This window comes from Pempheris klunzingeri, chromosome 10 (assembly GCF_042242105.1).
Source record: "Pempheris klunzingeri isolate RE-2024b chromosome 10, fPemKlu1.hap1, whole genome shotgun sequence".
Taxonomy (NCBI): Eukaryota; Metazoa; Chordata; class Actinopteri; order Acropomatiformes; family Pempheridae; genus Pempheris; species Pempheris klunzingeri.
Window position 1 is genome coordinate 8796395 of NC_092021.1, and position 21384 is coordinate 8817778.

At 41.7% G+C, this 21384-nt stretch overlaps 1 protein-coding gene across 2 annotated transcripts in view; it reads right to left on the bottom strand.

The window, feature by feature from the left end:
- Positions 1 to 21172, bottom strand: part of tmeff2a (transmembrane protein with EGF-like and two follistatin-like domains 2a) — a 94177-nt gene extending 73005 nt beyond the window's left edge. For both annotated transcript variants that reach the window (XM_070838422.1, XM_070838421.1), the window contains exons 1-2: positions 20758 to 21172; positions 9446 to 9555 (exon numbers count right to left, since the gene is read on the bottom strand). In XM_070838422.1, coding sequence (XP_070694523.1) covers positions 9446 to 9555; positions 20758 to 20947 — 300 coding nt within the window. In that variant the 5' untranslated portion in view covers positions 20948 to 21172. The remainder of the gene's footprint in view (positions 1 to 9445; positions 9556 to 20757) is intronic.
- Between the last annotated feature and the right edge of the window lie 212 nt (positions 21173 to 21384).

Sequence of the window (21384 nt, forward strand, 5' to 3'; positions counted from 1 at the left end):
CCTCCCCAAGTCCTCTGTCTTCCTTCTTCTTGGCTAAATAGTCTCAGTGTAACAGGCAACTCCATACCAAAATGTGGTAGAAATTCATTTCGACATTGATAAATGTGCAGTGAATCATATACAGTATATCTTGGTGCTGGAGCTGAGGTTTAAAGGAGCAGCCTAGCTCACTCGAGCACACTTAGCCACTTCTCGGCGTTTTAATCTAATTCTAAACCAAGACCAAATCAAGTCGTGATTCCAGCCTTTTGCTATAGAGTGAGTAAGGCTCTGACTGCGATACATTCAGTATTTCACGTTGTCACATAATCGTCATTTCTTTCACGACATCAAATTTCAAAATGTGACCCTGTTTGAGATCCACAAGTACCTCACAGTCACATATGGTTGTCTTCACAGTAATAATGCATCCCCACCCACACAAACACGCACACACACACACACACACACACGCTTGATAAACAGAACAAGATAAAGACAATACACAGGGTTCTTTAAAATAAATACTGGGTGATTTTGCGGCTCCACTCAACCTACAGAGCTTTGTAAACCGAGCTCCATATCTTGTGATGTGGTTTGTCTTTGCAGCGTGTCCTTTCAGTACTCAAGTAACATTAATGTTTCCCCTTTTTGAAAAGTGGATTCTTCTTTATTTTCTGCAGTGTATTAAAATGAAAAAAAGACAAGAATTTTCCATCTAGTTGGGTATTTTATTTTTCCCAACATTTTGAAAGAGACCTATTCTCTAAATGCTACTTTATAATTCAGCTCTTCAAATCAACCTTTTAATATTCCTCCAAGTCTTTCTGATTTTCTCACATTACCAAAAAAAGCCACCATGAAGTCCACATTTCAAATGTTGATGCTGGTGCCAAACTTTTTTCTACTGTTGTGATTAATTCTTTCGTTGCTTTCGGGTCAGGTGAGAATACAGTGTACAGCAACTATTAATCTTCATTTAATCCCCTTCATTTAGAATTTCCCCTATCTAATATGAAACCGGGAATCAGAAGTTAAAGTTCTCTGTTATCTAGTTTTTCCAGTTACAAATACTTCAAAAAGTCTTAGTTTTTAATTTGTTTTCTAATTCCTCAAATTAAAGTATGGAGTTATGAATAACAATAGTCTTTTCCGAATTCCAGTTTATCAACATCTCAGAGTGTAGCTGAGCATTTTGAATAGTTGTTAATGGATTATTCCAAATTTGTATGTTTTTAATTTTTTCATTCTTTTTCCAAGCATTTATCACTATTACTTACAAAACTCACTGTTTTTCATTTTCTGTTTGGAGAGAGCCAGTTTAACAGTTTTGCTATAAGGCATGTGATTATCAATATCTGTCTGCAGTTCCTGATTTGCTTTGTTAATTGGCTAACGGTCGGTGTAGAACATTTGCTCTGCGTTGTGATAAAACTCCAAATTGAGAAGGTTTAGACCTTCCTGCTCTCGAGGATATTTCAACAATTTTCTTCTTAATCTGTGCAGCCAAAAATTAAATGAAGAAATGCATTCTCCGTAGCGTCCTCTGTGGCGAAAGTGGCGCCATCTAGGGGAGAGAGGCACCTCCCGGAAGTGGCCGCACCGAGGAGAGAAAACAGGCGGCCTTCAACTCAACCCAATCACCTCATCATTCCCAACATTGTGGCTGCACCAGCACATTTCTGTAGTGGAGTAAATTTAGCTCAATGTTGTGCTATGCAGCTCAGGACCACCGTACACTAAAGCTTCATACACATTTATACAGCTTCTACATGCTGTTTAAAGCTCCTTTAAAAAGAATTCCTTGTCAGAAAGAAAATAGTATAAAAAATAGTGCATGATAGCACGTGTTACGCAAACATCATTATGTCAACAGCTCACTCTATGAAACAGACCAGCATGTGTCAAATACTCGATTCCTTCATCATCACTTCCTCTGTTTAAGCTGCATGCTCTCACATTTTCAGACCACAAATATGTGGCTCAGAAATATGCCTCCTGCTCTGACTCGTCATGCTGATTTTAATTGGTATATCTATCATGCAGAAACAAGAGGTGGCTGTGCCCTACCACAGAGTCCTCTGACAGGACAGATGCAAGAAAGTGAGTTTACTGCACCAAGGTGTTGGGATATCCAACTTTAACACTTCTGCTTCCACACTAATACAGTGGAGGAGAGGGAAATTTCACTTCTCCTCCTCAAAGCACTGAAAAAAATCACACTTTAGAAACCGTAACCTTTACAAAAACCACTCAGGATAATCCAAAGATCTTCATAGAGTATTTTTTCTCCACAACGTTGTTTTAAGCCATTTAATGCATAACAAAATGCTTAAAACTATAAAATTCCATTCACCCCCATTGTATTGCAGTTGGAGCAGATGGATATCTCAAAACCTCAGCAGATAAAACCAAAATCTATCTGCATGGAAACAGGCCACTAGGAGTTCGAGGGCTCACAGCTCTCCCACAACCAAGACGGCTGCATACACGAGAGAAGCGATTGGAAAACGACAGATGAGAGGATGGAAAACATGGCAGGCAGTGTGGAGACGGCAGGAGATGCAGGGTTGAAAGAATTAGAGTAAAGAGGATTAGGCTACGAAACAATTCAGCGCTTATCTTATTGTAAAAGAGGAATACATTAATTTGTGTAGCTAGAACAATGGAGCCAGCCGACACCAGTTCCAATTCACAATAACGAAAATGCCTCTTTTGAGGTTATCTGTCTTGAAATCTCCTCGTTACAGTTCGGAAGTGTGAGAAAAGCCCCTTGGTAAGGAGGGGGTGAATGTGGCCCTGCACAAGTAAGTGCAAAAATGTTTCTGAGAAGGGCAAAAAAAAAAAAAGTAAGGCATATCGAATTACCTTTAGTACTTAGCTGTGACTTCCAAAATATGCTCAAACATCCTCTACAACAATCTCATTACCACTCACTATCAGCTGCAGTAACTGATTTTGTACAGTGTGACAACCAAAGTGCAGTCAGTTTTCTAAAAAGTCTGATAAGTAACCCTGAGATCAGGTTGACATTTGTCGTTCTGTCACCTTAGTCACAGACGAATGCTTTTCATCATCTTGGTCGGGGTCCCTGCTGTTAAAGCTTTGCTGCAACAGGAAATAAATTCACCATTATTCAAAATCTCAGTCCCAGTCCGTACACATGGCCCTGGATAAAAGGATGATAAATGAATGCAAATATATGGAATGGGGTCTGCCTCAGACTCTAGTGTCAGTGCCACCTGGGCCCGTGCGAATGTGTGTGTATTTGTGTAATCGTCTGTATTTCATTATTTTACATTCTTGCATATGAGCCTATTTTTGTGGATGCGGAAGTTTATGTGCGCTGATGTGTGCGTGAAAGGAGAGTTCGCAAGAGGAGTGGGAGACTTTGAGGGGCACACTAGCATGTGTGTGTGTGTGTGTGTGTGTGTGTGTGTGTGTTTGAAAGGTGTGTACCAAAGCATTTTCACAGGTCCTTGTTTAGTGCAATATGAAGGACACGCTGCCCTTCCACACCCTCCTATCAACATCATATGAACCCACATTAGCTTTCATCACTCTTTGAAGTGCTGCGAGCTTCAGCAGTCCAGCCATCACAACCCAAACATTAGACGGCTTCCGGCAGTGAAAAGCGGCAGGGCAATTTGAGGTCAGGCATTACAGCGAATAGTAGCCACATCAAACAACCTGTAGGGAGCATATTGAGGACCAAATGTGGTGCAAACATTATCCTAAGTTCTATTATATGAAGTCAATGCATATGCTATGCTCACTGACTGTGCATTATGATGCTGGATGTATAATAGGACATCAAAGGACATTGTCTGCATATGGAGGAATGACTAAAGCCACCACTGTGTGAAGTAGTTACATAAACTGAAATAATGAATTTCCCAGACTGCGTAGCCGTGAGGGTCCACGTGAAATACATCTACGGATCCGTCCACATCCAAGAGGCTCCAGTGTGGATGTCTGCATGGAGCCCAGACTTGATGACTGTGTGGACCATACGCAGCTGACCGTGTGTTATAACACATCCGTGTGTGCAAGCTAGAACCTAATCAATACTAGATTTTTAAAGCTGATGCCGATATCGATATTTGGGAGTTACATGTTGATGGCATGTTGGCCGATAGGAATGATTTTCAACATAAATACATAAAATAAAGAAATAATCTTGGTACAGAATGCTTGAATGAGTTTTTTTGAAAGAGTTGTGACCACACTGATTGGGACATGTACGAGCTGAAACATGAATTTATCAGTCCTCCCTGTTGGACAAACTATGTGACACTGTTTGTTCTGCATTTCTGTCCTACAGTACTATTACTTATCTGCCGACATATTCATCGGTACTAATATACGTGCAATAAGCCTTTATCGTTCAATCCATCAGCCTGATCGATTTATCAGTCTAACTCTTAACACAGAGCCTTAATGTGGCACAAACACAACAACATCTGCTGGTCATCCATGGGCACAACTAATCAGGGATTCATAACTGACCGTTTGCATCCATGCACACCATTGTTGGCATAGGCTAATATACCCATAGGCTTTTTTTTTTTGGGGGGGGGGGGGGGGCAGAAAACGAACCAATTAGAATTCAGTTTCCAGTGAGAATAATCGTATCGGGAACTCACATCATTTTGAAAGGGCAGGCTTTATTTAAATGTCCTCCAAACGAACATAGGGCTGGTGTCTGACCTGCCTCCTCTGTGGTTATATTTGAGTTAGCGGCCAAAACAGCATCATGTGATAGAGCATGTCAGCAGGTTAACAGAAACATCCAAACTTGATGGAGAACAGTCAGGCCACCGAACAAAACTTCCTCCCCTAAAATGTTTTCATTTCGCACTTCTGTTTAATGTACCGCCATGGACATTAAGACTGCTGCTGTTGCAAGCACGCTGATATAGTGATGAATTAAATTAACAGTTAAGTTCTGACTGGAGTGTCCATTTATTTACACACACACACACACACACACACACACACACAGACAATGCTGTGATGTGTTAACACACTATTTGAAGCACTTGTTGTGTTTTTCAAAATGGCCAGAAGGAAGAGACATAGTTCCTGAGTTATGTTAATGTTATTGCCTCTCCATTTAAACATAACTACCATTTAAAGACTTTCTGGCACTCTCACATTGTGATAGATATTTGGAGTAATACATTTAGAATGTAGTCGAAACTTCACTCTTGAAGCCTGCAGTCAGGCATTTATTGCTTTTTGCATTACACTGCATTTTTATTTGGGGTGCGATTGATTTTACCTGAGCATCGACTGTTTCAGCACGTGCACACACACACATTATACAATGTCATCAGCGCAACCAATATGGTGTTATAAACTGAGCTGACCAAAAATATCCAAAACTAGCCAGATGCACTCTACAACTCCACATAAGCATCCTCTCTCCAAGAGCCAGAGACAGGGCTGGGCTGATCAAACAGCATGAGCTAGAGAGAGCCCAGCAATGGCAGAAGCATCATCTTTATGTAACATCTGGTGTATTTGTCTTGTTTATTCTGCAAAACATTCAAAACAAGACTGCGGCAGTCTGGGGTCAAATCTAAAGATATCCCACCAGGCTACAGGCTATGTCCTGACTGTGACCCAAACTTCATTCAGAGATTATTCAGACGTTCTATATCAGGACACAGTCGGTCGGTGTGAGGTTACTAGTAATGGAATTTGCAGTGACTGGCTTAATTTTCTCGTACTTTGTTTGACACATGTTTGACACATACTAAATTCGTCCCATCTGGAGGCACTTTTTGACCCAGGCCTGTTTTCGGCAGCGATGAGCTGTAAGTAACGCTGACACAAATGACCCGTCACGTTAGTTACATCTGCTGTGTTAACACCTGTCTCCCATTCATCTGCAAAATATTCCACAGGAGTCTCCTTAAGCCTTGGACGCCTTTACAAATATTCCACTCACGATCTGCTGCAATGCAACATCTATCAAACCTGCTGCGTCTATCCCAAACTCCCAAACTACCTGTCCTGTACCTAGGTCTTTTATGACCTTTCAAAAAATTATTCTTTTTTTTCCCACTGTTGGCTATTATTTTAACTTACTATTTTATCTTACTGGTATTCATTCACTTACTTGTCTAAACAACTTATGTCACAGTATCATAAATGTTTTGCATGTTTTTTTATTTCCTTTTATAGCGTTTGGATTTAAAAGCTCAAAATTCAAGTAAGTAATACATTTAAAAATGATGGTGTGAAAAACAGATGATGGAGAAATGAAACATTTAATGTTTTAATGCAAAGCCATATTCCAGACCTGCACGCATATGGATTATGATCCTGATTATATCACTGATAAAAAAAAGTGTCCTCCACTACCCTCCTCTCCATATGTTGAATTAACCGACCTGTTGCACTGACAAGCAGCATTCTCATCTCAGCACCACTATGTCTTCACCAGTAATACACAGTAGTTATCGTTACTAGTTATTGGGAGAAAAAAAGTAGGTAAATTATGGACTGAAGACATCCACAAGCCTTTAGGAAAACTATAATTACTGTCTTGTGGCTGTACGCCTCCACCAACCAGTCGAGTTGCAGTTTACATCCACGTCTGTCCAGACCCAAGATTAGTGTCACCAATTAAGTATCCAACCAAGTGTGAAATATGCTCACAATCTCCCCTTCTGTTCCTGAGTTCTAGCAGTGACTAATGGCCAGAAAACTGTTTTTGCAGAACATTATGACATCACAATGAAGTTGACCCTTAACCTTTTGTATATACAATGTCATCCCCTACACCATTTTATCTTAGAATAAACTAGCGTGAAATTTTGTCATGATGAGAGTATCGATTCTTGAGTTTGGCCGAAAATGTGTTTTGTGGGGTCACAGTGACCTTGACATTTGACCGCAGACCACCGAAATGTAATTAGTTCATCCTTTGTGCTAAATTTGAAGAAATTCTATACAAACATGCAGGACAGAGCCGTGATGCTAAAATAAGGCAGCCAAAAACCTGAGCAGTGTATACAGTTTGTGTGTTATGAGAAACAATTCCAGTAACTCCTAAGCTCTAAGATAATATTACAAAGCACCATTACAGAAAGCAATAAAATGTGCCATTTAGCCTTTGGTGGACAGCTTTAGCTGAAATGTTTCAAAGCCCCTTGAGCGCATATATTTTTAGAATGGACGACCCTTTCAGCACTGTGACCTGACATTAACTAAAGTAAACGGGCATCAACAGCCTTTTCCAGCAGCTATTGTGAGATGAATTACAAAGAAATGTTATGTGATTAGTCAGGGTATGGTGTTAGTTGACAAAAACGCAACTCATTATCAGCTACAACACAGCGTCTTGCTTTGAAGCAGTTTGACTCTGCTTAGTGAGTAAAAGTCTTGGCTTTTTTCGAGAGACAGTGTGAGGCGAATCTAATGCATCTTGGCAATGAATAGTGTCCATTGATAGCACCATACCAAACTCACTTCCTCTTCACAGAGCCCCCTGCATGCCTCTTCCTTGGGGTTTTTTGTGTGTGCACACCCATCTATAGATTTTGTTAGAACAAAAAAAAAATCCTTCCAAGATGAGAATTTATACAACTTCCATGTCTCTTCTGACAGCCCTGAATTAAATGCCAACAGGAGAAAAATCTTGGAGCTATTTATTTGACATTGATTGGAAGTGACTGATTATTTCAGGGCATGGCAACAAATGCTGGGCTAGGAAGGTCATGTTTACGTTGACTGATGAAATAAAAACCCTGACATCAGGAACCTTTCACGCAAAAAAGAACCAGAAGATGCATAGCTGAGTCGACCTCAGACCCATGGTATCGAGCCAGAAATTGTGGTATGACCTGCTCTTTTCTGAGAGCATAGAGAGCGCCTCAGCGCACAGCAACAGTGGTATCAGTGTGAGATCTCCTGAAGAGGAATGGAGCTGTAATGTCATTTATCTACAGGCCTCTGTTAACGTTTGCTCCAAGGGAAGTACAAAATTGAGATAAAAGCTGGTGACCAATCGAGTGTCATCCTGCCTAGTGCCTGGTTGGCTGATGACGTGCTGATAAAAGCGACAGATGAGAACACATGCTACGTCTTGAGATCTCAGTGGCTTCATTTATCTGGGCCTCTGCATAGCATATTGGTCTGCAAAGCCTGCAAACGTTATACCAAAATCAATACTCGGCTGACTGGTTTGCTCCTTTTTTATTATAGACCTTGTAAAATTAAGTATGAGTCATTATCAAGAACAGCATAATTTCCTAGATTTAAGCCATTAACTGCCTGATGAGACCAAAGCCTTTCAGTCTCTCAGTGGCAGTCTTGTTTATGAATACTGAGAGCATGCGCTGGCTCGGGTTAGTGACATGAGGTTTCATGGGGAGCTATAAACTGGGTTCATGCTTTGCAACCACATCCCCTTGAGGCTAATATCGTCCAATCAAGACAATGGAATTTGATCCAGTTGATTTTATATATATATATATATATATATAAAACTCTTAAATGACGACTATTGAGGTGGCTCTTATGTTTTGGTGCAAAGCTTTATTCACTTTGCTATAGATACCAGTGTTACAATTTAGTCAGTATTATTGCTTGTTCGTGAGTGTGATCTGGATCCACTCCAAACTGTTATGGGTTCTTCCTTTACACACCGTTGCTAATATCCTTCTACCAAGTTTCCTGAAAATTGGGCCAGTAGGTCTTCTACTGACAAGCAATAAAAAACAGAAACTCGATATATTCAACATACATTTTTTTTTTAGATCTATGGTCAGTTGTTTCATCCTCAAAAGCACTTTTAAGTTCTATGGATCCCACTATGACAGCACTACTTAAAAGATAAAATACTACCAGCCCACAACACTTGCCAGCCCTCCTCTGATGCCCACTAGGCTAAGCCTTGCCTCCTGCAGGTACTAATGCTAGGCCTATTGAGCTTTCTGTTCTCTCAAATATGCAGTTCATGGCGCTAATGCTGACAGATTTGACACTTGAATTTCTCAGTAATTTTTGAAACAATGTATCCCAGATGTCAGACAGAAGTGGGTAAATCGAGGATTTAATAAAAATCTGCTAACTTAAGCCAACACGCATCATCTGTAACTCCACAGGTGACCCCACAGACTGATGCAGAAAGTTAATGGATATCCTTGGAAGTAACAGCTGGTTGCAACTGTGAGTAGCCGCCTAGTTAGCCATGCTATCATTAAATAAAAATCCTGTTCAATCTACTCTTTACACTTGATCTTGTGTTTTTTGGTTTTAGAGCGGCTTTAAAAAAGACACCATCTTCCAAAGTCTTTAAATGCAGAGTATTGTTCTTACTACAGCTCCAAGCACACCGCCTCAAGATGCAGTTACATCAAAGGGGTTACGGAACAGTAAATTATTGCAAAATACGCCGCAAAAGAAAATCAGTCAAACAGAAAAACAATAACAGCTATATCACAGGTCTTACCTTGAAGTCGCAAATGCATGTCACCATGTTCCCGATTCTTAGACATTCCCCATCGAACTTGCATGTGTTGGTGTCGCACAGGAACAGGTCTGTGTCCCGGTCATCAAAACCTGGAGGACCAAAGCCAACAAGAGACATCAGTGACTAAGTGTTTCTCTGTTCAGCCCGCGAGCAACTGTGACCTGAGAGCCGTTCAGGGTCGTTCATAATGAGTGTCTACCATTAGTCATGGCTCCCACTGCACGATGCACTCTTTGATCACATACTGTGCACTTTAAAAAGACAATGCTAGAACACGTTCTTGTCCTTCGCTGACAAAGTGATGAAATACATTTGAATAACACTAGTCTCTGGATTCTAGTGGAAGGGGGAACAAACGGTTTTACTTCATTCGTTGTTTTGGTGATGGTGGTGAAGAGAGAGCGCTGGCTAACGCGTTGCTCCAAATTCTCCAATAAGTGCTCGGCTGAGAAGACTAATGGAGGTCGTAGGATGCATTTTGTGCTCTGTATGGAAGCATCTGCATTCGTCATGTTTCTCTACTCATTTATTCATTTTTTCCTGTAGCATTTGTTTGTGTTCAACGAGGTTGACTCCCAGGGCGTTGTCCTGGAGAGGCAAACCTGGGATATGATCCAATTCAGGCTCCGTTAGGGATCTCAAATGACTCCCACAAAGCACGGTGAATCAAATCAAAGAGTCACATGGGCATGAGACTGTAGACTGAGCTCCAGGCTATTAGTCTACCTGAACTGATTGCTCACAAAAGGAAACCCCAAGTACATGTGGGCTTGTGCATTTTTAAGAAGAAAAGTCTAAATTCAACCAAATCCTGGAAGCTGGAACTTTTATTGTTAAAGCAAAAACAGCAGAATGACTTATCCTCATGGGATCCTTTTAAGGCTGAAGTCAAAGAAGCAAATTACTGATGAAAAATTTAAACTCATTATGATATGATAATGAAGATATTTTGCACAATCATCCTAATTTATGAGGAGCAATACATTTCCAGTAGCATTATTTCCTTTGCGGAGGCTATTTTGGAATCAAACCCCATGACTTATGTTCTAAAGAGGGACATTTAATGAAAGTAATACATACTCTGTAGGAACTTTGATGATGAATACAACTTGGCTTCTGGGAATGCTTTCTTTTGGGATGTTGTGTCCCAATGGAGGGCATTTTTCACACACTAAATCTCTTCACACTGCGTGCATTTGGAGAGCTTAGCGTACAAATCGTGCATTATTATGCATGATTTATGTGATTTACAAATGTTTATATTAGCTCATCACATGTGCGTCCGTATCTACATAATCTTCAGATATAGCTACATGTCTCGAGCTGACATGGTTTGGTTTATAAAACTGTCATCATAGATGCACATGTGTCTGCTAAAGCATGATAGCACAAATAAGCAAATGCTTCATTCAGTCTTGACTTCTGGTGAATACAGTGCCGTGAAAAAGTATTTGCCCCCTTCCTGATTTCTGTGTTTTTTGCATATTTATCACTCGCAAAGGTTTCAGTTCATCAAACCAATTTTAATATCACACAGAGACAACCCAAGGAAATACAAAATGCAGTTTCTAAATGATGATTTTATTTACCAAGGGGGGAAAAAGAAATACAAACCTATCTGACCCTATGTGAAAAAGTAATTGCCTCCCCTTGTTAAATCACAAAGTAACTGTGACTAACCACAGTTTTGGGAAAGCTGAGTTCAATTTCACAGGCCACACCCAAACCTGATTGCCACCACCTTTGTTGAATCAAGAAATCACTTAAATAGAATCTGTTAGACAAAGTGAAGTAGGCTACAATATCTCAAGAACAAACGCATCATGCCACGATCCAAAGGAATTCAAGAAGAAATGAGAAAAAAAGTGATTGAAATCTATCAGTCTGGAAAAGGTCACAAAGCCATTTCCAAGGCTCTGGGGCTCCAGTGAACCACTGTCAGAGCCATTATCCACAAATGGAGAAAACCAGAAAATATCATATGAAACACTAACATTCAAGAAGAACTTAAAGTCCAGAAAGCGTGGAAAACTAAGAATTTGAAGCTGAGGATGAACGTCACAAATGCTCATCTTTAATGTTCAACGATAACAGTGTGGGGTTTGTTTCGTGTTCATGCTTCGTGGTCCTATGGAAAATTGTTTTAACTCGAAAGCTATGCACGCAAAGTATTTCAACTATGTGACTCAGATCAAGCGAATGCGCATTTATCATGTTGATGGTCACTACATTGTGAACATTTGCACCCTACAAAGTTAAATGTGTGTGCTCTTTTATTAGTGATACATATTGTCAATTTAATCTATTGAGATAATCTATTCTTCCAGATGGTGAGATGGGTACTCGAGTAAGGAAGAGAATTAAATTTCATGTTATGCTAATTAACCTTATTTAACCAGAGAACTCCAGTGTGAACGGATATCTCCTAATTGAGTGCTTAACTGATCTCATACAGATATTCTCTTTTGGCCTGCCATCCTCTACAGGGAGCACAGATTTGCTCAGCTTGCCAACAGCTCTCCTGGAGCATGTAAGATGTCACTGTCAGGCTCAAGGACACTTCAGCAGCATTTATTCTTCTCCACTTCACTGTTGCTATCCATTGCACAAGAATATAGCCTTACTGTACGTTTCAATCATACTTCGCCAAGGTTTTAAAATCATTCAGATCCTGACATTTAAATCACAGCCACCTTCCAATGAGCAAACGACATGAGCAAAAACACAATCAAAACCACCTAACAAGGTATGTAGTTTCACTGTGTGAGCGATAATCATTTCCTGCTCTTAAAAAGGGCACTTTGAATGCACCTTCATATTTGTAATCTTCAGGAGTGTTCCAGGTGCCACTGATATAAAACCTCACAAGTACTTCACTCAAATTTCATTTGAGTTAAATAGAACTCAAAATGATCCCCATGAAAACATGGCTTTCGCCCTAGTAGAAACCTTGACAGGCAACTTTTATCACAAAAAAGAAATATTCTTAGTATGCTCATCTTTGGACTCTTTACCACCCACATTACACACCAGATATTTCAGAACGCTGCTTTCTTTTCATGGATGTCTTATTGTAATAGGCACTTAGTCCCAGCACCTTCTGTAACCTAACTGTAATAACCAAGGCCCATTTTCACTTCTAAAAGCCCTCCTTGGCATGGAGCAGCCTATCAGACAATAATAATAGCCCGCGGAGGAAAGGCCCAATGCTAAAACAAACCTGCTATTTGCCAGGGTCCTGAATGACCATAAAGTATGGGTTCTCTGTGCAAATATACAATCATCCAGCCAAGAACAGTGACATGAGAGGTCTTGACCCTGGGAGGGCATGGATGGAACAAAGCCCTCAGCCTAAAGAGGGCCATGCGAGGCAATCTGAAAAGCTACGAAAAAATTGGCACCCCGGCAAATGGCATGGACGTTGATTCTCACTGGAGATTGCCATTATAATGATGACAATCACACTACTGGCTATACAAATGACTGGAAAATATCAGATCCTCTTCACGCCAGCTGGTAGACTCTTTGTAAGATGGGAAATGTTTTTTTTTTTTGTTTTGAGCGTGTGTGTGTGTGTGTGTGTGAAATCACTCCAAGCTTCTAATGATACTTTGATATTCTAGCTTTTTTTCAAGGTCTCCAGGCTGTGGAAAACCAAAAAAAGGAGCAACTGTTTTAAGCGAAAGGGAAAAAAAAATGGATGAATGTTGCTCCTCCTCATCCCATTAAAGTGTCGTCTTTACCAAGAAACAGATGTGCAGCTTGGACAACATCAGGACACATCACTTGTAAACAATAACTTAGAAGGCATTCATTACAGATGGAGTCATCCGCATCATCTTATGAACAGCATTGCAATCAAGATAAAATAGAAAAGACACCGTCAACACTAAAATCACAAAAGAGATTTCTGTAAACCGTTTACAAGGATGCACCAGTGACGTATCAGCTTTTGTTATGGATGTCAAGCCTCGGAATTAAACAAGTATAAAACATAATAGAATAAATGTCCCAGATGATCATCTCTAAGACACAACAGGGCCGAAGGGCTTCATAGAAAATTAAGCACAAATCTCACTTACTTGACAATGATTGCCTTAAAGCGGGTACAAATATGCATTAACTGGTACACCCTGAGAGGCAGGGTCTCATACTTCCCTGTTAAAGGGCAATGCATTTATTCTTTAAAAACAATTTACTTTGACAGTAATAAATGACAATCACTCTCATATGCACGTTAGTTTTCATCATCCTCGTGATGCCTTTACCCACACAACACATTTGACCATTACTCCCATCGCTTTTCAGATTCTCTCAAGTGGCTGTGTCGTCCACAATCTCATTAAACACATTTTGTAAAAACATCAACATCGCTCTTAATGAGCTATATTGTAACAAAGCAATTTCTGATTTCATCATCCATCCATCCATTATCTATACCTCTTAACCTTCAGGGTTGTGGGGGGGGCTGGAGCCAATCCCAGCGGACTTTGGGCACCCTGGACCAGTCAATCACAGGGCCAACACATAGAGACAGACAACCACTCGTGCTCACACTCACAGCCAGAGCCAGAGTACCCACACAAGCCTGGGGAGAACATGCAAACTCCACACAGAAGGGTTCAAATCAGGATTCAAGTGTGGAACCTGCTGACCACAGCACCACTGTGCTGCCTACAGGCTAAGATAAGGGAGATTTTTTTCTGAAGAGTGAAGCAGAAAGTTAAACATTGCACTATTGAACATCATCTTCGCACTCTGCATCATTGCACTACTGTCTTTTCACACTCTGTCATTATGTACATATTCACATATAAATGTGTTTACCTCCCTTTCTGTCTGATTGTGTGTACATACATGAGAGCAGTGAAAAAACCAAAGTGAAATTCCTTGTATGTGTTCATACTTGCCCATTCAAGCTGATTCTGATGCTGATTGTAATGAACAGCTTAAAGTGTAGTTTAAATCTAAACATGATAAGTGGATTTTTTTTTGTTCAATAGCTTTTCAAATGTCCACCTTTCCTACTTCAGCTTGCAGGTATATCCAAACACAAACGGTTTCCTTGTTGAGCAGGTGAAGATACAAACCCTGACAGCTCTGCACACTCATAGATTTTTCTGGCTGTAACATCCACATCCACACCATTTAACAAAAGCACTGCATTTACTCTCATTGTTCTATCCCCCACACCTGGGATCCATTTCTGAGCTGAAACTCACTTCTGACAACTACAGAATGCCTGTCTAAAAAAAAAACAAACTGAAAAAATGGAGCGTCTGTGTAGTGAAAAAAAATCTGAAAAGGTGACAGTAAGCTGCAAAACACATCCTTCCAACAGCTGGGCTTAGATCTCCAAAACGTTAAATCATGACTAAACACGTCCCTATGATAAGAATTATCTTTCAAGATGAGCATTTCCAATGTGCGGAACTATAATCACCTGCAGACATAAATCAAAAAATAAGTGTTAGCATCTGGGCGCTCTTTTCCATAGAAGCAACTTTATTCGGCCATTTCTTATGATGTGAAACACTGAAACACACTCATGACTGTTAAATATTAAAACCTGATTCAAAGTCATGGGCTTCAACACCCCTTCATTAATGTGAGGGAAAATTAAGTGCATATGACATATATGTAAGTACTATTCAGTGACATTCAGTGACCACAGTCTTACAAGCCTTCTAAGAGTCAAAGAACCAGGAACACAGGACACAGGCTGGGGAGAACCAGTGGAGGACTGGGCAGGTGTCCTGATGAGTAACTAGACTCTAGAGATGGAAGTCGGACTATGTTACCTACATAACCAACATCACAAAAAGTAATTGTAGGGATGGTGAAAAATACTGGATAACATATTCCTGTATGACAGTGACCACATAAGATGAAGAATTCTGTGGTATCAATAACATTTAATACGATATTCATGATTATTTGAGCTATCGTTGTTTATTTTGCATCTTCTATTGATTAAGTACATGGTATTTTGCATATTTTACCTTTGTATGATTCCCAATAATGTACTGTTTTACCTATGAGGACACAGATCATAATGAAATCTCCGTCTCTCATGCCGTCTCCCACTAAATGTTAATGGGAGCTGGTTGACTACAGGTTCTGTGCACTGTATCACAGACCTGGAAAACTTACACTTCCGGCTCCTGCCCTGCTGCTCCTGGAGGAGATTACAGTGAACTGAATAATTAACGAAAACAAGCTGGCAAACATCAAATATTGAGAAGGTAATGTTTGTATGCTAACGATTAAGATGGCAAGCGAAGCACTTACTTGTCTAAAAGAGAGAGCTTGTCAGCCAAATGCATCTCCTCCTACCTACCTGGAATTTCACAACACCAAGAAGGAACGAGGAGTCCTTCTCCCCCCACCCCCCCCGTTTTAAGCATTGTTCTGATCAATAATTAAGTAGACTGAATTAATAATGAAGCCTGAACAACCACATTGGTGAGACATCCTTTCTTGACCTCTCATGCTTGGGGCCTTTCTTTTGCAACAGGTTTTCAAATACTCACATCATAGTGAGAGTTATAGGTCCGTTATGTTATTAAAAGGCATAATAACGCTAAGAATTAAAAGCAATCATGTCATAATCAGGATGAGGTGCTTTAGTTACAGCAAGTCAGGAAGGTGTTTTTCCACAGCACAGGGAAAAAAGCATTTTCAGTTAAACCACATTTAGAAACTCCATCAATGCAGCCAGTTGGTAATTAGTGACTTTCTATTCACGTTTCATTAGACTTTCCTTCCTGCTTATCTCATAATCCACTTTTCTGCTTCTGCTTTCGGTCAAAGGTGTAGAGAGGCACAAGAAAAGTAATTTTGACCTCTGTGTTGACAAATCTTGGAAGCAGATGGCCAATTCTCTCCAGACTACTAGTAATTCATTCCACTTGATGGGATTAACAGTGGGCGTTGCAAATTCTGCACTCACCCCTGTCACTTCAGCTATCAAAGCATCACATGGCCTTTTAGAGTTAACAACAGCCAAGGGATTGAGGGAAGTCATGGATTGTGGCCCCTGCACAGAAATTGTGCCACGGGAGATGTAAGGTATGTCAGGTGGTAGAAACTCATGGGTAGACATTCATGCAGTGCCACTATCACAATACTGTAATCTGTGAGCAACTCGTTTGGACTGAACCTGGCACTTCAGGAAGTACTCAGCAAGATCATGAATTTTAACATTCCCAGCCTCAGTTTGTTTTTAACATGGGATGAATAAAATGGCAAGAAGACATGAGCTGATTTTTGGCCAAAGCCTGCAAGTACACCTCATAAAGATAACACTGACTTTGCTCATTTATCTAAAGTGATACAAGCCAAAAATTACAGGCAAGGTGCCACCAATGGTTTGACTGTGATAATCACACAAAATGTTGAATACACAGTCAACTATTTTAGATGAATATAAAAAGCTGTCCAATTTGTTTGAAGAGAGCTGGCTCTACGTGTTCATTTTCACATATAGACACTTAATTAATGGAGCATCCGCTTTTGCATGTAGGGGAATTATCATTCAAGATTTGGTTGGTTTCGGAACACAGACTGTATTATGACTCAACTGTGCAGTTCCCCTTAGCCGATTGTGTTTTCGCGTCTTTCAGCTCATTGTTTTGGTTTTACAGTGCGCAACTTTAATGTTTTGGTTCAGTCTCACCGCTCTCATCAGCGTTGATTCCAGCAGCAGCAGACGGCTGATTTCAACATTAAAACTCAGATAAACCAACTGATATATTTAGCGACTAGCCAGTAAACACTGCAGTGCATTTAGCAGCAGACGAGACAAACATTTCCCCTCAGGAGCTGGTTGAGACCAAAACAGAGCTAAAAAGAGCGTCGATATTCAACTTTAATTTGCCACGTGGGCCAGAAACACTACCTCAAATGAATGCTAATGTTGCGTCTTTGGAAATACGCTGTTCACATATGGACTGTAGGAGTGGATCATGTGACATTGTTTTGTTTGCTTGTTCTGTAAGTTAATGGAGGTTCATAATGGATGCATGGTGCATTTTAAAATAATTTCTAGCCAGTAATCTGCACCTGTGTCGGAAATGGCACACTTCTTTGACCAACGGATTGATTGACGGATTCTAAACTCTGACTAAAAGCTAATTTTACTGGTTAATTCATGATTTAGCAGAACCTGCGAATCTCATTTCCAATCAACAAATAAGTGGAAGAGCTCACCCCCATTGATCAAACAGGCCTTTCTCACAGCACAAACACTTTGACTTGTCGCAGAGGGGAGAGCACAGGTGCCACTGATAACATTAACGATGTCTCCGTTCTATTCAAGCGTCCCAGTCAGCCATGACAGTGCGACAGAGAACCAGCATCAACAACAGCACCACAAAACGAGGCAGCTTAATGGAATTCAGCCGTCATTCATTTGTTTATTTGCTCGCGTGCTTTGCTTACTGTGACATATGTCTTTTGTGAAGAGGTGCGACCTTCTGTTTTATTTTTACAGTAATTAAACGAAATGAAGATGCAGGAAAATTCATCCCCTTCTGTAATATCCCCCTGGTATCTTACAGATGGGGCTGGTAGCAAAAATGTTTCACAGTTATTGTTTCACTTTGATACTTCCAATGTGTAGATTACAGGTTCCCTTTCACAAACATAACACCAAACGGCATAAATTTGCAAAACAAATCAAGAAGTTTTCCCTTGCATGTTCGCTGACACATGATTCATACATTAAATGTTTTCACAAAGCCTGCATTGGAGTAGCTTTACACATTACATTTATCCCAGTGACACACTGCATACACCAAAGGCATCTCAAGACCACGTCTACGTCTGCGCTCACTAGACAACCAAGATTAACTTGGTGTCAAGATTATTTAGGGATCCTCTGTTCTGCCTCAGTGAAGCCTTCATTGGCAGTTGTTCATGGCCATGCACAGAGGCATACCACACATAATGACAATCTTTGTCAAACCAAGTCTTTTTCCCCCTCTATATTATTCCATGGAACAGAATCTCATTCAGTACTTGTTCAAAGGCAGCTCTGCTTAAAACTGGTGCCCCATTCCCATTTCCATGACACTACTGCCCATAATTATCTGTCTTAGCACTGAAGTGACACTGAACTCATCACCAAACTGTTTTTAAGCCTGCTTCATTCCCCCTGGAAAAAAAAAAAAAGTCACACATTAGTGTTGTCGTTAATATGGATGATATGCAGGAAGGAGTGGATAATTAAGCCCTGTGCAACAATTACTGTCTGTTTTTATTATTATTATTGTTGTTGTTAAAAGGGGTCTTTCTTTTTTCACAATGGACCGTGTGTCAGTTCTGTTCTGTTCTATTGACTTTAACTGATGTGTGATGTGTGTGTTTGTGTTTGTGTGTGTGTGTGTTTGTTGTTCTCAGCATATGCACTTAAGCCTCCTCAAGGCGTGTTTGATAAAAGCCTTCGTCGAATTGCGCCTGTGTCAGGAAGTAGGGGTGTAGGCAAAGTGTGTATTTGGACAGGATGTGTACCATTATCGGTCATTACGAACAAATCATCACCACCATCAACGGCAGCACAGAACGATCCTCCGATACAACACAGTACATGCGGTACAGAGTTTATCCCATGGAACATCTGACAAAAAAAACCCCACTGAACTTGTGCTCAAATACCAGAGTGAATCAGAGCAAAGTAACATATCAAACCAGACGGGCTGCTTCGTCACTGCTATTGGTATTAGCTGTGGAACTGTTGGAAGAAAACTCTAAAGACTAGTGTGTTTAAACTGAAAACCCAACACAGGGGCTCAGCGAAAACTAGACCGTCCCTAAAACCTTAACATCTAAAGAATCACCAAAGATGCTCGAAATAATGACAACAATCTCCCGAAAAACGTTAGAAAATCACGTTAATTAAAAACATTTCTGATTTGGTCCTGTGTGTGTTTAACTGAGCTTGCTGTAATTAGCCAGTGATCACAATCAAATTAATTTCAGAAACTTTGATATCCAAATGAGCCTGTGACAGCAAATCTTGTTTGTGCCAAGTAAACTGTACACTGAAGCACTTAGAAAAAAAGGGTTCCACATCTTTTAATCTCCTGCCAGCTACCTGTCACACAGAATCTCTCTATGATGTCTGGAACATATAATGAGCATGCCCCCCCCCCACACACACACACACACCACACACACACACACATGCACATCTCTGTATCTCTGTGTATCCTACTGGTGCCCAGTTTCAGGCTGCAAACTCATGACTCCCTATCGATGCGCGGCTGTTATGAGCTATAATATCAATCCTGCTGCTGCCCATGAGTGTGTGGAATCGGTTTGGAGCTATTTTGAGGGTTCAGACTTGGACAGGCGACAGGGGAAATATATGGCGGCACAAGTCGGCTGCTTTACAAAAGGGGGGCAAGGCATGCTGCGCGCTCTGCAGCCCGGTCCGCTCCTTTTATCGCTCAGGGCGCCGAGGAGGAGAGAAAACAAGTTTACAGCTCGGTGGCTTATAACAGACGTTACGCTGCGTTATAAGCTGCTACACTGCTGCGTTGTAGCGCCGGATCTCACAGCTGGGATGCCACATAAAAGCCAACAGAGCTGGATTTGTCATTTCTGGGTGCGATTTTGGCCCAGCATTTTGGGGGGGATGTTAAAGCCGATGTGCAGACTGAGGGGATCGGAAGGAGAAATACAGGAGCTGACCTCGACCTTTCACGTTCAAGTTGCACATAAAAGTAGTGCGAGCGTCTGTCTGCCTGGGACTACAGAGTGTTGCTGGTGTCATTGAGGCGCGTTATTCTCTCTCTCTGTGCTGTTCGCTGATCCTCGCTGCCACTGATCTCACTTCACTTCGGGTTGGATCCATCGATCCCCTGCCTGCCCGTCAGGTGCTTATTCTGACATGATCGGCGTTGAATGCATTGACGCTGCGGTCCGACTCTAAGACTAAACTCAACAAGGGTGAATGCACATCAAGCAAGCAAGCAACCCCCCCCCCCCGCCACCCCCCTCTCCAAACAAAAAAACAAAAAAAACTCTGCATCCTCTCATCACAGAGCTTCGCAATGTTGGCTACCCGCAGCCTGTGCTCCACAGCACCGATGCCAACCCGAGGCACGGTGGCTGGATCCAAACAAACAAGCCACAATAATAATAAGAGTGCGCACGAGAGCTCCTCTAAACTTTGATTCCTCTCGGTGTTACGTGCTTAAATCGGACCGTGAGCGCACGTCTGGATGGAGCACAGGCAGAGCCCGGAGCGAGAGGCTGCAACTCTGCCTTCGTGAAATGACTCTCACCGGAGCAGTTCCAGCCGGTCGGCGTCTGGCAGTCGCTGAGGGAGGAAGGGAAGGCGCGCAGCTGCTCCACAGGTAAAGTGGCGAGGAACGAGACGAGGGTGATCCTGAGCCAGCCTCCCGCCGTCCCGCTCCACCGGCGCAGCCTTCGGGCCGGCTCGAGCGGTGCGTGCGCCGCCACAGAGACACCCATATCTCACTGGTCCCGACAGCACAGGGGAGGTGGGGAAGAGACGCAGACGCACACCGACAACTCCGATCCCGGCAGGTTCAGCGGGGCGTCTAGAGACCGACGGCAGACCATTTTCCGTGCGAGACCGTGCGACCCATGTAGCAGTGCCCCGTGAAGACTGACCAAATTGGGTTCGTCCGATCCAGTGAGGCTGCTGCAATAAGAGGAGGACTGAGGAGGAAGAGGAGGAGGAGGAGGGTGGTGGTGGTGGTGGTGATGGGGGGGGGGGGGGTTGGTTGGTGGTGGTGTGAGCGATGGAGGAGGTTGTGTGGGATGGAAAAGTTAGCCAGGCAGGCGCGAAGACTTGGGAGGATGCTCAAGGATGAGGACAGGGGAGGAAGAGATGGGTGAGGAGGGAGGGGGGGAAAAAAAAGGGGGTGAGACGAAAAAGGAGGAAA